The following is a 21,460-nucleotide window of genomic DNA, read 5'->3' as shown; positions in this document are numbered from 1 at the left end:
TATAAAAATATGTGTTCATTCCCTCATATCATTCACAAAAATAAACTCAAAATGGCTTCAAGACTTAAAGATAAGACAAGACACAATAAACCTCCCAGAAGAAAACATAGGCAAAACATTCTCTGACGTGAATCTTAGCGATGTTCTCCTAGGGCAGTCTACTCAGGCAATAGAAATAGAAGCAAAAATAAACAAATGTGACCTAATTAAACTTATAAGCTTTTGCACAGCAAAGGAAACCATAAGCAAAACAAAACAACAACCTATGGAACGGGAGAAAATATTTGCAAATGATGCAACTGACAAAGGTTTAATTTCCAGAATGTATAAACAGCTCATACAACTTAATAACAAAAAACAAACAACCCAATCCAAAAATATGTAGAAGACCTAAGCAATTCTCCAAATAGGACATACAAACGGCCAATAAGCACATGAAAAAATGCTCAATACCACTAATTATCAGAGAAATGCAAATCAAAACTGCAATGAGGTACCAGCTCACCCCAGTCAGAATGGCCATCATTCAAAAGTCCACAAATGACAAATGCTGGAGAGGCTATGGAGAAAAGGGACCCCCTCCTACACTGCTGGTGGGAATGCAGTTTGGTGTAGCCACTGTGGAAAACACTATGGAGATTCCTTAAAAAACTGAAAATAGACTTACCACATGATCCAGCAATCCCACTCCTGGCATGTATCTGGAGGGAACTCTAATTCAAAAAGATACATGCACCCTAGTGTTCACAGCAGCACTATTTTCAATAGCCAAGACATGGAAGCAACCTAAATGTCCATCAATAGATGAGTGGATAAAGAAGTTGTGGTCTATTTATATAATGGAATACTACTCAGCCATTAAAAATAATTAAATAATGCCGTTTGCAGCAACATGGATGGACCTAGAGATCGTCATTCTAAGTGAAATAAGCCAGAAAGAGAAAGAAAAATACCATGTGATATCACTCATATGTGGAATCTTAAAAAAAAAAAAAGAAAGAAAGAAAAAAGAGGACAGTAATGAATTCATCTACAAAACAGAAACAGACTCACAGAGATAGTAAACAATCTTATGGTTACCGGGGGAAAGAGGGTAGGAAGGGAGTTTGAGATCTGTAAATGTTAGCTACTATATATAAAAGTAGATAAAAAAAAAACAATTTTCTTCTGTATAGCATGGGAACTATACTCAATATCTTGTAATAACCTTTAATGAAAAAGAATATGAAAATGAATATATGTATGTATTTGCATGACTGGGACATTGTGCTGTACACCAGTAGTGACACATTGTACCTGATTATACTTCAATTTTAAAAAAAAGTTATTACCAAAAAAAACCCAAGAAACCTTAAAAAAATACATGCTTATAATAGAAGAGTTGAAATATTTTTTTGAAAATTAAAGAAAACATTACATCACCCCCCAAACTAGAGAGAATTTCTGTTAATAATTTGGTGCAACGTTTTCCAATCTTAACGTGGTATAATTTTTTTATACATGTGACCATATCATATGAACAGAAAGTACTCTTTTACACATTAAAATTATTATAGAAGCATTTTCTATGCTACTACAATTACAAAATGAACATATCACTTTTATTGAGGTATAACCCATGTAACAAAAAGTTTACCATTTTAAAACATAAACGTCAACGATTTTTAAGTGTATTCACAACATTGTAAACTATTACCACCATCTAATTTTAGAACCGTTTCCTTACCCCAAAAGGAACCCTGTCCCCATTAGCAGGCAATCCCCATCCCCCTTTTCCCTAGCCCCTTACAGCTACTAATGTACTTTCTGTGTCTGTGAATTCCCTATTCACTTCATATAAACGGAATCATACAATGTGGTCATTTATATTGCACATCTTCCTTAGCATAATTTTCAAGATTCATCCATGTTGTTACCTCTATCAGTACTCTATTCTCTTTCATGGAAGAATAATATTTAACTGTATGAATATACCAGATCTTATTTATCTATCAGCTAATGGACATTTGGGTTGTTTCCACCTTCTGACTATTATGAATCATGCTGCCATAAACATTTGTGTACAAGTTTTTGTGTGAACATGTGTTTTCAGTTCTCTAGGATATATACCTAGGTGTGGAATTGCTGTGCCCTACGGTAGCTCTGTGTTTAACTTTTTGAGAAACTGACAAAATGTTTTCCAAAGTAGGTGCCCCATTTTATGTTCCCATCAGCAAGGTATGAAGGTTCCAGCATCTCCACACCCTTGCCAACGCTTGCTGTTATCCGTCTTTTTCATTATGAACATCCTAATCGGTGTGAAGTGGTAGGTATGTAAGTGTGGTTTTGATTTGCATTTCCATTCATTCTATGACGCTGAACATCTTCCAGTGTGTTCATTGGCCTTTATATATCTTCTTTGGAGAAATGTCTATTCAAATCCAATGCCCATTTTTAAAAAACTGGGTTATTGTGTTTTATTTTTTACTCATAAGATTTAAAAATACACTCTGTATACTAGATCCTTATCAAATTCATCATATGCAAATATTTTCTCCCATTCTGGGACTGTCTTTTCACTTTATTGACAGTGTCCTTTCTTTTTCAGTACTTTTATGAGATGGAGGGCTTGAATGTCACCTTCCAATCATACTTTTCTTACTTTCTTTAAATCTTCTCTGTTGTTTCCTGCAGAAACTAACGGAGCCTGACTACCAGGCTGAGCTCCAGCCCCAGCATCATAATGCAGAATTCTGCAAGGTGGACTTGAAGTCAATGGAAAATAATAAATGGCACATAGGAAGGTAAGAGTTCCTATAGGTTTATCAGTTATATGTTTGTTTGTTTCTTATAGAAATAACTTTTGAAACTGTTGAATCTCTCTATTAAGTGGTTGTTTTCCCATTTTATTGATACTTGTTCTCTGTTGTCTCCAGTCTTCTAATCTCTTTGGAATTTGGGGGAGGAGTAATTTCTTCAAATTAATTCATAGATCAAGGATTTTCAGTCTTCCTTCATTCCTAGTCTAAGCATTTAAAGTTGAAATTGCCTTCTAAACATGATTTTAGCTGGATCACATTGTTTCGATATTTTTTTTTTATTATTCAGTTCAAAATATTTTCTAAATTTTATTGTGATTATTTTCTTTTCTCTTGGGCTACTTACCTATTGGCTACCCACATACTAATGGATTTCCAAACATTTGGGGTTTTCAGGTTATCTTTTTGCACTAATATGTATTATAATAATGTTATATTTAATGTATAAAACATTATACAATAGTTTATCTTTTAATGTAAGTAAACAAAATAGTATATAATATGCACACACCTATAGATAGAAATTCATAAACATATAAAATATATACATAATTTAGTTCAGGCGTACATATTGGGAATTGTTGCATCTTCTTCACAGAATGCAAACTGTATTATTGAGACATCCTTCTACCTCAAATAACTCATTTTATGTTAAAATCTACTTTAATATTAATATAGGTGCAACAATCTTTGATTAGGATTTGCATAGTGCATCATTTCCCAAATATTAACATTTACCTTTTCTTTAAATTTAATTTTTGTCTGTAATAAGTTTTTGTAGTAATCAATTCTATACTAGCAAGTTTTTGTCTTTTTATCATCCAGTCTGTCAATCACTGTTTTTTTAATCGAATGATTTGGTCAATTTACAGTTAAGTAATTAATTGCTACATTTGGTTTTAAACCTATCTTACTATATTTTTCTATTTGTTTCACATGCTTTGTTTCTTTTTCTCTCCTTTTCTTCTTCTGGATTCTTTTTTCAATGTTCAATTCCCTCCCCCTCCACACTAGCCTGTTTATCAAACGTTTGTTTAATTTTGATTTTAGTAGTTACCCTAGAGATTACAACAAACACCCTTGAGTTATTAAACTTGTGTAAGTTAGAACTTTTAACATGCTGGACAACACAGGACCTTAGAAACTCTTTAATTCCATTCAATATATCTTGCTTTTTGTTATTATTTTGTTAACCCCACAGTCATTTTTATCACTATTTTCACAGTAAATATTTATTTAGATGTATTCATGTTATTTTTTATTCTTTCTTTCAATACATTGCCTCTATCTTATGATCATTTTTTCCTTTTCCTAAAAGTCTCTACTTAGTATTTCTGGAACTGTGAGTCTTCAGTTAATGAATTCTCTTGGCTTATTTCAACAGGTTTTTACTTTTGCTTCTTATTTGAAGGATCTGTTCACTGGATACTAATTCTAGTTATTTCCTCTGAACATCATTAAGATATAATGAAGATGTTTCTTGATTTCCAAGGCTTCCAATGGGAAGTCAGCTCCGGTCTAATTTTGCTCCTCTAATGCCAATACTCTTTTTTTCCCTATGGATGCTTTAAAATGTTTTTCCTTATCTCCAAACTTCAGCAGTTTTACTGTGACAAACCCAATTTTACTTTTCTTTGAATTTATCCTGATTGGAGTTCCTGGTGTTTCTTGAATCTTTCATCAACGGGAAATTCTCAGCTGCTGTATTTTAAAATACTGTCTCCTCCTCATTCTCCTCTCCTGCTGCTGTGGTTCTATTGAGATTTATGTTTTGTCTTTTTCGGTGTTCTACATATTTTTCTCTTTTCTGTATTATCCATTCTTTTCCTCTTTGTGTTTCATTTTGGATATTTCTTCTGATTTATCTTTTAATTCAATAGTTTCCCTTCAGCTCTTCCTAATCTTATGTTAAAGACATCCATTCTTCCTAATTTCACCTACTCTATTTTCCTGTTCAAGAATTTCTATTTGATTTTCACTTCTTTGTTGAAACTTTCAATATTCTGTCAATTCCTTGAACATATTACTCATAGAGTATTGGTCCAGTAACTTCACCTTCTTGATTTCCTGTGGATCTGTTTTGTCTGTCTGTTTTGTCTCTTACTCTCGGAAATGTCCTTTGTGTTTGTGTGTTTGATGCTAGATACTGTGTATTAGAAATTAATGAGTTAAAGAGTCTGGATGATGTCATCTTAAGACAGAATTTGGTTTTGCTTCTGGCAGGCAGCTTGGCTAAGAGAAGCAGCAATTCCTGATTGCCTTTCTCAAATGAGGAATAAAAATGTTAAGGGGTTCAGTGTTATGGTGGGCAGTTTATTTCTGGTCCATTCTTACTCACTGGTGAGGACTTTCAGAGTCCCAGCCAAAACATGGGGTGTTTATTAGGGCCCTTCCTTGTTTGGGGTTCTTCCATTTCAGTGTTTATCTCCCTGCCTCATCCCATCGGCCTCTCAGTTGCTTTTTTCCAATCAGTAACTGCTTTTAGGCAGAAGGCCTCTGCTCCCCACCCTACACCTGCCCCCAAAGCCAGGATCATCTGTTTGAGCCTCTTTTTCTTGCAGATCATGAATTCCTCACACACAACCTTGGTAGCTATGCCATGCATTCAAAACAGAAGCTTTTGTTAAAAAAAAAAATTAGTGCTAGCTGATCACAGCAGGAGAATTGGTTCAAGCTACTTAATATACACCATTGCTGATACTGGAATTCCTCCACGCAAAAAATTTTAAAGTTTATATGGTTGATTTAACAATTTTTTCCCCTTAATTGCTTCTGAATTCTGATTCATGGTGAGAGAGACCTTCACCATTTTACTGTTATTTAGAAGTTTGTTTGCCTGTTGTTATAGTTCTGTCATGGTTTCAGTTTTTACACTGAAACTGTTGATCCATTTGGAATTTGCGATTTGCTGAGAAGTTTATATACAACTTACTTTTATTTCTGATGCCCACCTCTTTATCTAGACTGATTTATTGGAATGTCTATCTTTTTGTCACAGACTTGAAAGTTTACCTTTTTAATATAGTAAGTTAACCTGGGAATTTGGATCTCTGAGCTTTCTATTTTTCTGTTGTTTCATTGTATGTTTATGAGTCTGTGACATTTTTTTAAATGACTTTATAAGATTCTCATGCAATACTCGACACATACTTAGAGGATATAATTTGATCAGTTGCAATATACATATACACTACTGAAACTGTCACTACAATCAACTAAAGAAATCAAATCTTCTTGCGCCCTTTTAAAATCTATCACTAACTCTGATGCCACCAGCTGTCACTAAGCAACAGATTGTCATTTTAATGTGCAGTTTCTAGACTTTTGATAAATGGAATCATGTAGAATATGCTCATTTTGTCTTTATTCAACGTGGCTATTTTAAGACTCATCCACATGGTTGCCTTTGGCATTAGTTGGTGCTTTTTTATTGTTAAGTAATAGCATTCTATATCTTTGTTTATACATTCACCTGTTGGCTTTCTGCCTCTTTGCTTTCCTTGTGGGCCTCCACCCCACTAATACTTCCTCTGACAGAAACTTCTGACACCATAGGGGCATGGATGTTGGTGCTTTATGACTGAGGAAAATATAAAGGCATTATTTAGTTTTATTTTCTGACTGTTCATTGCTGGTGTATTAGGGTTCTCCAGAGAAACAGAACCAACAGGACAGATAAAGGACAGACAGATAATTTTAAGGAATAGGTTCACATGATTGATTCTGGGGGCTGGTAAGTTTGAAACCCACAGGGCAAGCCCGCAGGTTGCAAACGCAGGTTAAGAGTTGTTGCTCCAATCTTGAGTCCAAGTACTGCAGGGCAGCAGGATGGAAACTCAGGCAAGAGTTTCTATATTGACGTGTTTGGGAGAACTACTCCCATGGAAAAGCGCAGTCTTTGCTTTTAAGACCTTCAACTGATTGGATGAGGTCTAACAAAGGTTCTTTCCTTGAGAAAACTTTAATCAGGCGCCCCTAAATTCTCTTCTCAAGTAGGCTCGGCTGTGTTTGCCTGTGCATCCCTCAATTTTACCAAGAATCCTGCTACGTCAGTTTAGCCAGAATCCCCCCTCACGACTGTTGTCTCAGTTTTCATCACTGGCACGCCAACATCCCAACCTGCTACCAGGCTATAAAGTCCCACTTCTCCTTGCCTAGAATTGGGCCCAATCTCTCCCCTAGTACGGAACTCCACTGTAGTAGACCCCCATGCATAAAGTTTGCCTTACCGTTCTTTAACAAGTGTCAGGAATACTGTTAACAGGTCCATCCACAGGGGAATGGGGACCGGGTTCACCAATCTGGTCACCCGTCCTACGTGGTTTCAGCCTCTTAGTTTCCTCGTGTCTGCACACTCACAGGACTAGGACCTCGCTACTAAAACGCTGGTCCTCGGAGGCGCAGGATCACCCGGGGCTGTGTCAGAAATGCACAATCTTAGGCACTGGCTCCAAAAGTTATCCTCGTGGGTTTTTTTTTCTTTTTGTTTCGGTTTTCTTTCCTGTCCTACTAGCTGTATACTTATATGTACACTTTTCAACGATTCCTGTGGACAGTAAGAAGTGAAAAAATAATTTCAGGAGCAGCTGCGTTAGCTGTTTAAATCAGAAAAACAACGAGACAGCGCCCAGCGCGCTTCCTCAGAGCAGAGCGGTGTGCGCGGCGCCGCCCGCAAACTGCCGCGCGCCGCGAGGATGCTCCCCGCCGGTGCCGCGGGGCCTCCGCCCGTTCCGACCAAGCTCCGCGTCAGCCTTCCCCGTCCCAGGCCCCGCAAGGCTGCCCGCAAGGCTCCGACCGGCTCGAGCCCGGTGGCCGCGCAGCGGACCCCAGCAAACGGGGCCCCGCGGGCGGGGCGGGTGACGGAGCATGCGCGCGGGGGACGCACATGCGCAGTGGCTGGCGCAGGGCCGCGCCGAGTGTCCCGGCGGCCGCGAGGCTGCGCGCGGTTGACGTGTTCGGTGGCGGCGGCGGCGGCTGCGGCGGCAGCGGCCGGGCGCGGGGAGGGGAAGGGCGGGCCGGGCGGGGGCGGGGGGCTGAACCCGGAAGTGGGTCGGCGCCGGAGCGAGCGCGCCGGATTGGAGCTCGGCGGCCGGGAGCCAGCGGGGAGCCCTGGGTTCCCGGTAATGGATCCGTGCGTGGGGCGTCCGCGCGGGGGAGCGGGTGGGCCGCGCGGCGGGGGTCCCCTCGGCCGGCGGGGCCTGCGGGGTGCCTGCCCCGGGCACCCAGCTCCGGGGCACCCCGCTCTCCTCTCCGCGCCCCTCCTGGGGCCGCCTGCCGGGCGCCTCGGCCCGTGACGCTCGTCGTCCTCGCCCTGCGGAAGCGTGTTGACGGGGACGCGGACTCGGCGGCCGCCAAGGCCTTATTGTCACCCTCCTGGCACCCCGACCCCGCGAAGGTGGCCGCTCCACCTGCGCCCTCGGGCCGCAGGGCGCCGCCCTCCCCGACCCTCCTTCCTCACCCTGCTCCTGAGTCGGGCCTGCAAGGTGCGCGCTGGCTTCCTTTAAAATTATTCTTTTGTTGCCTGTCTTTCCGAACCCGGCCTCCCCGTTCTCCGCCCTGAAACCTTAGCGGCGAATGAGTGCAGGCGGTGACTGTCGCAGTGTCGGCATCCCTCGGGCAGGGTTTGTGGGGTCGCTGTGCCCAGGGGTGTCTTACGTGTTCTTACTCTCTCCGCAGACCATGAAACCCTCGGGCGCGCCCCTTCCCCAGCTGCTGGCCAGGACAGTCTAGTTCTCCGTGGTCCACCCCGTCAGACACTTATGAAGTTTCTTGTTCTGGAACTGTTGTAGTGCAATGAAGAAAAGGAGAAAGGGTACTTCACATCTCGACGAGAAGATCCACCTAGGCTATCATAAAGAGTCTGCAGAGGGACATGTCTCGGTGGAGTGTGGCCCAGTAACCTGTACTCGCTCCACCGAGAGACCGGCTCCCGAGGGTCTTCACTGTTACCAGGAACTGCCTCCCTCTCCGGACCAGAGAAAGCTTTTGAGCTCTTTGCAGTACAATAAGAATTTGCTGAAGTATTTGAACGATGATAGGCAGAAGCAACCGTCTTTCTGTGACTTGCTTATCATAGTGGAAGGGAAGGAATTTAGTGCCCATAAAGTCGTCGTTGCTGTTGGCAGTAGTTACTTTCATGCGTGTTTGAGCAAAAATCCAAGCACTGATGTTGTCACGCTGGATCACGTAACGCACTCAGTTTTTCAGCATTTGCTTGAATTTCTTTACACATCAGAATTTTTTGTGTACAAATATGAAATACCTCTTGTGTTAGAGGCTGCAAAATTTCTGGATATTATAGATGCAGTTAAGCTGCTCAATAACGAAAATGTTGCCCCTTTTCAGTCTGAGCTAATTGAAAAGTCATCACCAGAAGAAACCCTCAGTGAATTGACTGGAAGACTATCAAGTAATCATCAGTGCAAATTCTGTAGTAGACATTTTTGTTATAAAAAGTCTTTGGAGAATCATTTGGCTAAAACCCATAGGTCGCTTTTGTTGGGGAAGAAACATGGGTTAAAAATGCTGGAGAGAAGTTTTTCCACAAGGAGGTCAAAAAGGAATCGGAAGTGCCCCGTGAAGTTTGATGACACCAGCGATGATGAGCAGGAAAGTGGCGACGGGTCCGACAGTTTGAATCAAGGCAGCTTTGAGAAGGACAAGGCAGATAGAAATGATTCTGAGGATCCTGGAAGTGAATATAATGCTGAAGAAGATGAGCTAGAGGAGGAAATGTCAGATGAGTCCTCTGACATTGAAGAACAGAGTGAGAAAGACCAGAATGATGGGGAAGAAGAGCCCGAGGCCAGGGATTCCGTAGGAAGCATTCAGGAGGTGTTGACCCCTGTGGTCATCCAGAACAGGAACAAAAAAATACTGCAGTGTCCCAAGTGTGATAAAACATTTGACCGCATAGGTAAGAAAAGGAGGCTTGTTTCCTGTCTCTTGTAACTTACTCTTCATGGATATTTTAAAGGTGGTAATTAAACACTAACCTTTGAAAGTAACTTTTACCAAGAAAACTTAAGTAGGGAGGATATTTGATTTTCAATATGTATTTTATCCTGTTACTTTAAATTTGTTGATTCCGGAGTTAAGTATTTATATTACCCTTTATTTTCTCTTCGTCACGTCTCAGCAGTAGATGACAGATCATTAGTTCATGTGTTTAGTATGAAAAATTCCAGTGTCAGTAGTTACGAATGTAGAGCTTTGATTTATATGCTAATTTTAATTTCATTGAGTCATTATAGAAAATTGAATTAGGTTATATTAGATATAATTTAATCATTTGTATACTGTTTCCCCTTGAGCATGGTAATATGTGACTTAGTCACTTTTCCAGTATCCAGTACTGTTCAGAATTGGGATATTTCAGATTAGTCTAATATATAGTTAAGAATAAAACTGTCCTAAATGTGATTTCATTCTGTAGGCAGAGACTTTAGGGAGTGTCCTAATAGTATTCTTGGGTTATTATAATAATGAATAAGTCAACTTTTTCTTTATAAAAAAGCATATGTAGGAAATGTCTATACCCTTAAGTTAGAAATTTATCGGTGAATATTTAATTTCAAGAGTTAGTATTTGCTGGTAAGATAATTTTTGGAGGTGTCTTCCATGGACTTTCTAATGTGAGCTTTTAAATGACAACAGTTAAGCTATTTACATATAAATCGAAGTTATGAAATTGGAAAGAGAATTCTACCATCTATGATGATAAAAGGAACAGATAAGTGTAATTCGACCTTGTAAAATTACTTACACAGTTTAATACATCCCCACGTGTCTCGCAGCTTTGAGGTGCTTGTGTTATTGGCACAGGTGGACGTTGGTTATAGGAGGTATTGGTGATCATTTGCTCTCAAAATATTCGATAGTAGGAAGTATGGCAAAGCAGTGGTAACCTCTTTTTGCTTTTTATTATGCCTTTGAATATTTTTCTCTAAATCAAAATACTTTTGGCAATCCAGTTTAATAATTATTTGTACTATTTTTACTGTGCTTGAAGTTCCATACAAATGAGTAAAATAACTTTTTGAGTAACTCAGTCAGTTGGGAGGGCCTGTGTGTACCACTCAGGCTGGGCACGTGCTCTTGTAGAGCTGTGAACATGTACTGGGAGGGTAGAGAGAGGACAGCATTTTTAGATTGAGATGCCTGAGAACATTTCATCTTTCCAATTGATTCTGCTTTTTAAGACTGTAGTCTGAGCATCTTCTTTGTGTATTATGCCTTAATTTGACCTAATTTGACTTGAGATGTGTGAGCAGTGGTTAGTTTGCACATGACATTGATCAAGAAATGTCCTGTTGGACACTAGGTCTGCGAGATGCTACATGAGAAAGGGTTCTGTGTTCAGGTAAGACTGGGAAACTATACACAGTCTGGATTAACGCTGTCAAATTCACTAGTAAAGAAACCTGTTAATTTCAGTTAACTTGGCATTTCCTCAGATAATTTTACTGCAAGACACTTTTGGGGAAACTCCCAGGAGAGTTCTGTGCACGCAGTTGAGGAAAATACTGCTCAAGATTGAAGTCCTGATGGACTGAGAAGGTGTTTTGCAGCTTTTTTAACCGAGGTCAGCTCAGATAATCAGATAATTGTGGGACTCAGTAGGGCACCTTGTAGGCTTATTCCCAGCCTCCCTTCTGAGTGTATTTTACATTATACCCCTCTTATCCAGACCGTCTTTTGCTTAGCCTCCTTGGGGCTGCTGACTTTTCCCCAGTAGAGGGAGAGAGAGTGAGATTGTGATTTTATCACACTGGTTGGAAAGTATGAGCTGGGATGACGTCAGACTGCCTGCATTTTTGAATTCAGGTCTTATGTGAGTTACTTAACCTGATTGTACTTTCATTTCCTCACAGATGGAGTGGGATGATGCTAACAGTACCTCCTCATGGGGGTGATATTGAGGATTAAATGGGATAGTTCTCGTGAATCACTTAAAATATTGTGTGAGATTTGGAAGGTGTGCAAGGAATGCTAGCTGCTGTTAGTAATCACTGGTAATTTGTGAGTGTCTCTACTATACAAATACAAAATGATATATTCTCTGTCCTCAAGAATCTTAGAGATTAATGAGTACATGCAAAAACACAATTATATTACAATAAAGATTATCTTACCAGGATAAGTGCAGAGGACTAGAGTAATTAAGAAAGATTTCACAGAGCAGGTAGCATTTGAGCTGGGACCTAAAGAATCAGGAGGAACTTACTAGGCAGAAGGACCAACAATTGTTGTGCAAAGGCACTGGGGTAGTTGTATTCTGGAAATTGCTAAGGGCAGCGTGATTTCAGGTGGGCAAGGAAGTGAAATGTGAAAGTGACAAGCAGTAAGGATTGGCTAGTAAGCAGAGGTCAAGTTCTGAATGGTTTATATGCAATATGCAGGAGGCTGGATTTTATCCAGTAAGTGATAGAAACGAGAAAACTTTGACAAAGGAAATGGCAGCCTGTAGGAGTTCTAGAAAGGTCACGCTGGCTTCAGTGCAGGGAAGGAAATTGGAGAGGACCAGGGAGTGTAGAGGCTTGGGCAGGGAAAATGAATGCATTGGGAATGGGATGTGGGATGAGGGTGGATCAGAGTTGCACTGAGTGTGGACTGCAGTGGGCTGGTGATGGATACAGTGAAAAGCATGTGCCGATGGCAAAGACCCATGTTTCTTCAGTGTCCTCCTGTATCATCTCTGTCAGAAGTCCTGCTCTTACACAGCTCAAGGCTGCTGTCCAGTCACCCTCATATCACCCACATTCCTTTCATAGGATTTTAAAATGCCCATCTCGATTTTGAATTGTTATTTATCTATTTCATTGTGAGCTTGAAGGTTTTGTATCTCCGTTTTGGTTGGTATCCTTTGTAATACCCCAGGTCATTTCAGAGAGTAAGTTTTAGTTAAACTCTTGTGTGATTGAACTAAGTTGAAAGGTTGACGTCTGACTCTGGACTTAACAAGCCTTAGCTTGCTGTCTCTGAGTGGGTAGATGAGAGATAATCAATAAGCCCTGAGACCTTCTGCTGGAACTATTAGCTCCACAGTATGTATTTTACTAATTTAAGTCCATCACTTTGGATCTTTTATCTTTTCTGGTATATTTAGTAGTTGCTCAGTGAGACTCCTGATCCAGTTATATTTTTCCTTAGGCCACCAGCTGGCCTCCACTCAGCCTATTCTCATGCAGACAGGAGTCCTTTGACCTTTTCCTCTTTTACCAAAAACCTAGTGGGTGAAACGTTGAAATAGGGAGAAGATGACTGTTGGGTAAGAGAAAAAATTTGGATAATTTATCTTTTTTGTCATTCTTACTAGGAATTAAAATCTATCCTTAGATTTCATCTCTTCTAGAGGTAGAAAATGCTTTGTAACTTAAAAAAAAAAATGGGACTCACTACAATATTTTGACAGATTCCACTTGGTTCTGAATCAGGAACAGTTGTTAACAGTGGCATAATTCTCTACTTTAAGGTTAAATATTTTAGTTAAGTATTCTTTAGGGTATGCCAAATTAATAAATTCAAGGTATAATTTAAGATTTATCATGTGAGATATATAATGAGCTAATTTGTAAAAGCTCCATACAGAATCTGATAGTAATTTTGCATGACCCACATGGAATGAAGCAGAAGGTCAAGTTTCTTCATGTGAAAATATTTGTATTTTCTGTCTCCTCATTTGGGACACAGTTCCTGCTGGGACTCCATCCAAAGAAATGCTGTGGATGAAATTTCTTAATATTATGTGTTTTCTATTGGTGATCAAGAATGGTTGGTCATAGTTTAGTATTCTGTGAAGGAATAATGGGTTTCTTTTTTAATTGGAACTTTATTTGATAACTTTGAAGAACGTTTGATTTATACAGTATTGGAATCCCGCGCCCACTCCATAAAAGAAGAAGAAACAGTTGTAGAGGTTTCTTCTGAGAGATGTTTATGCTGAAGAGAGCCCACCCACGTCCCTGCCAGCTGATTTAAACATGAGGTTTCTTTGGACCTTTACCTGACTTTCGGGTTCAGCATTCCCTCAGAAGCTGTGTCTCGTCTGTTGTTCAGAAATTCAGATCCATGTGGATCACAGGCACTACCAAGCCTCTCTGCATGAAATTTGAATTAATAATACAACAAATTTTTTTTTTACTTCAGGGATTCTGAATGTTATAATGAATTATTCAAATTTATGTATTTTCATTGATCTCCTTGAATTTTGCTCTATTTATTTTAAATAATTTTTTTAAATTTTGGCTATTTTGGTTTAAATGTCCGAACATTCTTTTTTTGTTGTCGTTGTTAAATCTTATGAAATCTATTGTTCTGTCAGGAAATGGAAATTTAATAGGCAGAAGTGGTTTTCATTTTTAATTTAACTGCCATTTGATGGTTTTAATTTTCAACTACCTGTAACTTAATTTTTATTTGCAAGCAAGCAAAAATATCTTGACTTTAAATAAAGGGAAAATTCTACTAATTGTTAATTTAGCATCTTTCCAGCAAAGACATTTTTGTAGAAAATAAAAGATTTGGTGAAAAATTTTTTTAATAATTTTAGATTTTTAAGTTCCTCTTCCTGTTCACTTGGGTATAAAAATCAAGAGACTTGTACTTTAGGGAGTTAATAAGTTAGCTTTCAGTCTTGAGATTCTGTGCTAAGCAAACATAGTCAGTCCCCAGGTAAGAGTGGTCCTGTTCAAAAAGTCACTTATAAGTTAGTCACTTAAAAATCGTACTGTATACTCTTGATTTACTTATCATTTCTCCCACAAGTGTGTATGTATCATTTACATCATTTTAAAAACAAGTTTATGAAAAATGTGGAATGTGAAAACTTTCACATTGAAGTAAAACTTTTTTTTTTTTAATTCTATACAGTGACCCCTATCTTTGTCAAGTTAAAATTGTGGGTTATTAGTACATATTGATGATGTTTGGATTCTGTACCTTTTCTCATATCCAGTAGATGTGTAACAGATGTTAAGGAACCCTGTGTAAGCATGCTGTGTTATAACAGAGACTGAAGTCAACTTAGAGAACATTTCTCCAAAGACATTACGTTATAGCAGTGATGGGCTGGTTATACCCTGCAGAAGGTGATAGAAATCAGTGCTTTTCCAACTTTTTTTAGATGATTCAAGGTCAGAAATACATGTAGTATTATGCATATACTTATTTTTATATGTATATGTGCTCATGCATACATTGAAGCAAAGTAATTGCATGAATCCAGTATGAATGCACTCTGATATTTCCTACTCTGTTCTGTTCCCTTTTCCTCCCCAGTGCTAGTTACAACCCAAAGAATTGATTTTATGAACACCAGGGACTTTTAGTTTGTAAAATAGCGATCTAAGCCAGTGTGCAGTTCACTTCTTGTTTTAGAGAACCTACTTGCTATTTGTGGTGTTTGTGAAGAGTCATCACAGACACATGAAAACACCTCTCCCCCAGGGAAGCCCCGTATTAGCTCTGGTCCCTTGCCAGCGGAGAAGGTGGTGGCAAGGTTGGGGTGTACACACACCTGTGTGGATGGCAGTCATGCCCGCAATGGCAGAGAGAGGACGAGGAGATACTGGGCGTTTTTAGCAGTGGCCGGGGACGAAGCCAAGTTGTTGCAGGGTTTGCGGAGAGCTGCAGTGCCAGTTTGATCTGTTACAGCATATTCATAAACCAGGTGTATGCATATTTGCATTTGAGATACAGCTATGTGTCCATCCTGTGGCTAGTAAGCCTAATAATAATGCTAACAACTAGTATTTCCTAGTGCTTGCTATGTGCTGGGGTGTTTTAAGTGTTCTGTGTATATTTATTTGTTACTTCTCACAGCCCTGGAAGTGTTAAGAACTCAGGTAGACAGAGGTTGAATAAACTACTAGCTGGACTGAGATCACACAGCTAATTTAGTAGGTGCCCAAACATTGAGCACGTTGCCTGACTGCATGCATATAAAAGGTGCATAGATCATCAAATGGTCTGTGCGTAAATCCCTAGTGGATTTTTATCGTACTTTTGTTCTTCTTTGCTTATGATTGTCATCCTTCCACCCAACCTTGAAGGGAAGGTTCCCTTCCCTCGGTATTCTGATGTAAGTGCAGTGCAGTTAATTTTTAGATAATATACTATGTGTTTATTAAATTGAATCATATGTAGTTATATACAATAAATTGGTAAATTAATTTATTAAGTAGACGAGTAATTATGATCATCTATTTTTCCTCAGTGGCCTTGGAATATTTTGGGTTTTTTTCTAATCTCCATGGTTTGTATAGGATTTATCTTTTTTTCTTTTAAGTGTATGGCCGAAATGCTATACTTTCACGTTAACTTTGGCCTGAAGAAAAATATATACATTTATTTTTTCAGGACAAAGCAAAGCTAAGCTTTTCATTGAAAACTGCTCTTTATATTATTAGTATTTTTTCTTATTTTTTGTTGCCTTTTACTTCAAAGTTGACATTTTTATTTTAAGCCACTAGATGTGCACGTTCACAACTTTGATGACGGAGTAATAGTAATAGCCAGCGTGAACTGATAGCATGTGATTGGTTAGACACAGTTGTAAGCATTTTATGTGTATTAATTCATTTGTTCTTACAACAATCCTCAGAGGTAAACACTGTTATTTTGCTTTTATTTTTATACATTCTTATTATCCCATTATTATTTTTTCAGATGAGAAAGATTTGAGGCTAAAAAAGGTCACTTGTCCAAGATCACATAGCCCGCAATTTAAAGTCAGAGTTCTTACTCATGTGCCTCGATCCAGGGTCTGTCCCTCTACCTGTGATACTGTTCTGCCTCTGTTATGTAGAAATTTATATTCTAAATAATGGTGTAAAAGAATTTTAGTCTCAGAAGGAATATAAACAAATATTAAACCAAAGTGTATCCTTTTATTTCATTTTTTATTGTAACTTTTCCCTTTGGACAGTTTGTATGAAAATTTTTCTTCTTTTTATGTTTTTATTGAATTGTAGTTGATTTAAAATATTGTGTTTCAGGTGTACAGCAAAGTTATTCAGTTATATGTAATTTTACTTTTTAAGATTCTTTTCCATTATAGGTTATTACAAGATACTGAATATAGTTCTCTGTGCTGTATGGTAAATCCCTCTTGTTCATCTATTTTATATATAGTGGTGCATTTTCTGTTCATCCAATACTCCTAATTTATCCCTCCTCCCACTTTCCCCCTTTGGTAAGTTTGTTTCTTATGTCTGTGAGTCTGTTTCTGTTTTGTAGATAAGTTCATTTGTATTATTTTTTAGATTCCACATTAATGATATCATATAATAGTTGTATTCATCTGATTTGCTTCACTTAGTATGATAGTCTCTAAGTTTATCCATGTTGCTATAAATTTTTTTAAAGGCTGAGTAATATTCCATTGTGTGTTGATACCTACATCTTCTTTATTGATTCATCTGTTGATGGACCCTTAGGTTGCTTCGGTGTCTTGGCTGTTGTAAATAGGGCTGCTGTGAACATTGGGGTGCATGTGTCTTTTCAAATTAGTTTTCGTCTTTTCTGAATATATGCCCAGGAGTGAGATTGCTGGATCATGTGGTAGTTCTATTTTTAGTTTTTTAAGGAACCTCTATACTGTTCTCCGTACAGGTTGCACCAATTTACATTCCCACCAACAGAGTAGGAGGGTTAAAATTCCTTGATTGTCCCCACAGGATATACTTGTAATATTTGTACAGCACTCGGGCATTCAGGACATAATACTGATCTCACATTAGTTAGCCTCTGGGTATCTGTGCATTATCCCTGTTCATTTTGTCCTTTTCCTGCTTTCCTTGGTACTGCCCATATGTGTTGGCTTCAGTGGCTTAGTTTTAAGCATGCAGTCAATATAGGTGACTTACTTGTGTCCTAATGTCTTGTAAGTTGGAGAAGTCTCATGTCAGTGGGCTGTAGTGACATATAAATTTTGTTGAGTATTCTAGATTTGCAGTACCCTTTCCAGATTACTTTCTGTGGGAAGAGAGATGAAAATATGTAAGATACATAACATTATATTGCCTTTTATGATATTTTTAAAAGGCCTTTCAAATCTGAAAATTATTAATTCATGGACATACATGGTGAAAGTAAAATATTAAAATTCTAAATTTTAAATGAAGAGTAGATCTTTTGCTGAAGGTCATTTTTAAATTGGGGTAAAAAAGACATTTCAAAGTCTTATTTAAGTTCAGAGAATTTGCCAACAAAATTTTAAGAAAATTTCCCCAAACTTTTGATTTTTAAACTGTGTAAACATGAATAATTGTTTTTTTAAAATGCCATGTTTTTGAGGAAAAGGTATACTCTGAGCAGTAAGCTCAAAGCAATAAGGTTTTAAGATTTATCAGACAGACAAAGCTAGGTAAACTTTTTTCAAGTTTGGGTGTGGATGTGTCTGTTAAGTATACTATTAATCTTGAGATTTTATTCCACTGTCAAATTTCAGTCACTATGTAGTAAATGTACTGAATTTAATTTTGATTTCTATCTTTTTGTAGGGAAATATGAGAGCCACACACGTGTTCATACAGGTGAGAAGCCCTTTGAGTGTGATATTTGTCACCAGCGCTATTCGACAAAGTCTAACCTAACTGTTCACAGAAAGAAGCACAGTAATGAAACAGAGTTTCATAAGAAGGAGCACAAGTGCCCTTATTGTAATAAACTTCATGCAAGCAAGAAGACTTTAGCCAAGCATGTTAAGAGGCAAGTATTATCTTGCTTCCGTAATATATTTTATTGTGCTTTCTAATTTAAATACATAGTGAGCTGAAAACATCTATGGAGTGCTTGTCTCCAGTTCTTTCTAACATTACTACAGATTTATTAAGAAAAGAACAGCAAATGTTGGTTTGTTCATATTTTTTACAAATGCCTTTGAGAAATGAAGTTTTTTTTGATGTTGAAACAAAAACTATATACTATAGATGTTTAAGGTACAGCCTTTTCATTTCCTCTGTTTTCTGTCTTGGGTTTTGGCAAGTATATTTTCAACAGATACGGTTTTAGAATGCTAGGAAACTTACTCCTCATGCTTAACTTTGCATTTAGTGTTTAAAATTTGTGAAAGAAAATGCTTAGTATGGTATTGCATATTTAACTTTGAGGAATAAATTTACTAAAATGTGGACTAAAACAAATCCAATGAGGATTGTCTGTGAATAGATAGGTCCTGTACATATTTAAAATATGATTACACTTTACTTTGACTATTTCTGCATAACTTCAGGCACACACATTCATATATTAAAATGATACTGATACTTGTGTTCTTAAAGTGCTCACATGTGCCTGTCTCTTTAAGAAAGGAGTCAGTGCCTAATTCTTGTATCACTGTCAACATATCATATGGAGTATTTTCTTAACTAATATGATCTTTTCCTAATAATATTTTAATTTTTCTCTTATAGATTCCATCCTGAAAATGCACAAGAATTTATTTCCATTAAGAAGACTAAGAGTGAAAGTTGGAAATGTGATGTAAGAGATTTTAATTTGTAATAGAAAACCAAATTAAATGTAGTGTGCCCTGTTGGGAAAGTAATTAGATTTTAAAGTAATATAAACTTAGCTTATGTTACTTTTAGAATCTCTCTTTTATACAATGTTATCCTAACATTTTTGTAAATTAAGCCTGATATGAGTTAGTTTTTTGATGATGTACTTGAAAAATAGAAATCTTAGTTTTTTATCTTTATCGTAATCACTATACCGTGGTTTTATATTTGTCTGCATAAACTGTCACATTACTGTTGCACAGAATATAAAATGTTAGAATTTTCCCTGCGTTTCTGGTTATCTGTTGCAGCGTATCACACCACCTCAAAACTTACCAGCCTTAAATAACCATTTCATTGTATCTCATCATCTTGTGAGTCAGGGATATAAATGTGGGCAGGATTTTGCTAGGTAATTCTTCCGTTCCAAGTGGTGTCAGCTGATGGATGGTCTGTGTGATTTGGTCTGGTTTGGAGCTGTTTCCAAAGTGGCTCACTCACGGGGCTGGGAATTTAGTGCTGGTCGACACCTAGGAGCCCAGCAAGGACAGCTGGCTGGGGACCCCTTCCTGGGGCTACCTGAACCTCCTTCGGGCATGGCAGCGAGGTTCTGAGTGAGTGCGTGTTCCAGGAAGCTGAGGGAAACACTGGAAGGCCTTGTATGGCCCAACCACTTCTAACATGGTCTGTTGGTCAGACAAGCCACCCAGCCGGGGAAGATTTAAGGGGAGTGGAATTCGTTTCCATTTTTCAGTGGTAAGAGTAGCAAAGAATTTGCAGATATTTTGATTCTGCCACATCTTCTAAAGCACTTTTTCATTATTTAGGTAAATATTGTTTAAATGAATCACCAGCTGTCATTCTATCTTCCTTACTCCTAGACTTCGATTTATATATGTGGCAAAATTCTTAACCGTTTCTCTGATTTCAGCTTCTAGGAATTGAAGTTAATTATTACTTATTTGGATCTACATAAGGTGGTTTCTTCTCCTTACTAAGTTGCATCATCCTCAGCTGTAAAATGATAATAATCATCATATCAATAATCTGTCTCTGAGGGTTAGTCTGAGAAATAAGTAAAACCCTCTGCGTGTCAAGTTAACGTTGTACCTGGCACGCAGTCTGTGCCGTGTCATCGCAGCAGCCCCTCCTCCCCCTTTCCAAATCTGCTGCCTGCCATATTTCCTTAAAAAGTTGCGTCTTTTCTTTCTGACCACTTCAGGACATAAATTTTTAAGCAATTTTTCTGAAATTTCTCATTCCTATTCCTAATCAGATATATGGCAAGCTTGATAAAACCTTTTATTCATGACATGTAATTGATTTAAAACATAAATTTAATGGATTTAGAAATATTGACTAGGATTAAGATAGGAAGATTACTCTTAGCCTATTAGAAATGTAAAGCATTGAAATTCAGCCTCCTTTAGTACTAATTTCAAATAACTGTTTTAGTTCGTTTGTTTGTGGGGGTAATTAGGTTTATTTATTTTACTTGGGGTACCGGGGATTGAACCCAGGACCTCAAGAATGCCAAGCACATGCTCTGCCACTGAGCTCTCCCTTCCTCCCTAAAATAATTTCTTACTGTGACTTCTCCAAGGCATTTTTTCTACATAATTAGTTGATTACAATTTTGATAAGTTTTCTCTGTTGGGAGAAATTTCTCTGTAATGATTTGAATTTTTGTCTTTATTTCTCATCATGAGCTTTGTATTTTTATTTTAAATTCAGGTTCCCTTATGTTGTGTATGCATTTTCTTTTAGATTTGTAAGAAATCTTTTACTCGGAGACCACACTTGGAGGAACATATGATTCTACATTCTCAAGATAAACCTTTTAAGTGTACCTATTGTGAAGAACATTTCAAATCACGATTTGCACGATTAAAGCATCAAGAAAAGTTCCATCTGGGTAAGCAGATCACTTTTCTAGAGCAGTCATAGCAGTTACTGGTAGTCATGTCAGGCTGCAGGAGGCTGCTGCTGTCGGACCACAGAAGGCAGTTGCGTTAAGTTGGGAGAAGAGCTGGATTTGCTGCCCTTCTTGGAGATGAGTAAATATGGGGGGTTTTTGTTTGTGTTTTTGGTGGCAGGTGTGTTTGTGGTCGTAACTGTATTTACTTACAGTTGATTGTTGGATAGGTTTGTGAGTGGCTG

At 38.1% G+C, this 21,460-nt stretch overlaps 1 protein-coding gene across 2 annotated transcripts in view; it reads left to right on the top strand.

The window, feature by feature from the left end:
- Positions 1-7,826: 7,826 nt before the first annotated feature.
- ZBTB41 (zinc finger and BTB domain containing 41) overlaps positions 7,827-21,460 on the top strand; it is a 36,129-nt gene continuing 22,495 nt past the window's right edge. The window contains exons 1-5 of one of the 2 annotated variants that reach the window (XM_031438350.2): positions 7,827-7,918; positions 8,475-9,714; positions 18,302-18,509; positions 19,214-19,283; positions 21,068-21,215. In XM_031438350.2, coding sequence (XP_031294210.1) covers positions 8,592-9,714; positions 18,302-18,509; positions 19,214-19,283; positions 21,068-21,215 — 1,549 coding nt within the window. In that variant the 5' untranslated portion in view covers positions 7,827-7,918; positions 8,475-8,591. Of the gene's footprint in view, positions 7,919-7,964; positions 8,282-8,474; positions 9,715-18,301; positions 18,510-19,213; positions 19,284-21,067; positions 21,216-21,460 lie in introns of those variants that run through there. The other variant, XM_010982185.3, reaches the window with a different exon arrangement.

Source organism: Camelus dromedarius, chromosome 21 (genome assembly GCF_036321535.1).
Source record: "Camelus dromedarius isolate mCamDro1 chromosome 21, mCamDro1.pat, whole genome shotgun sequence".
NCBI classification, from domain to species: Eukaryota; Metazoa; Chordata; class Mammalia; order Artiodactyla; family Camelidae; genus Camelus; species Camelus dromedarius.
The sequence above is the reverse complement of the archived record's forward strand: the minus strand, read 5'-3'. Positions and strand labels throughout refer to the sequence as shown.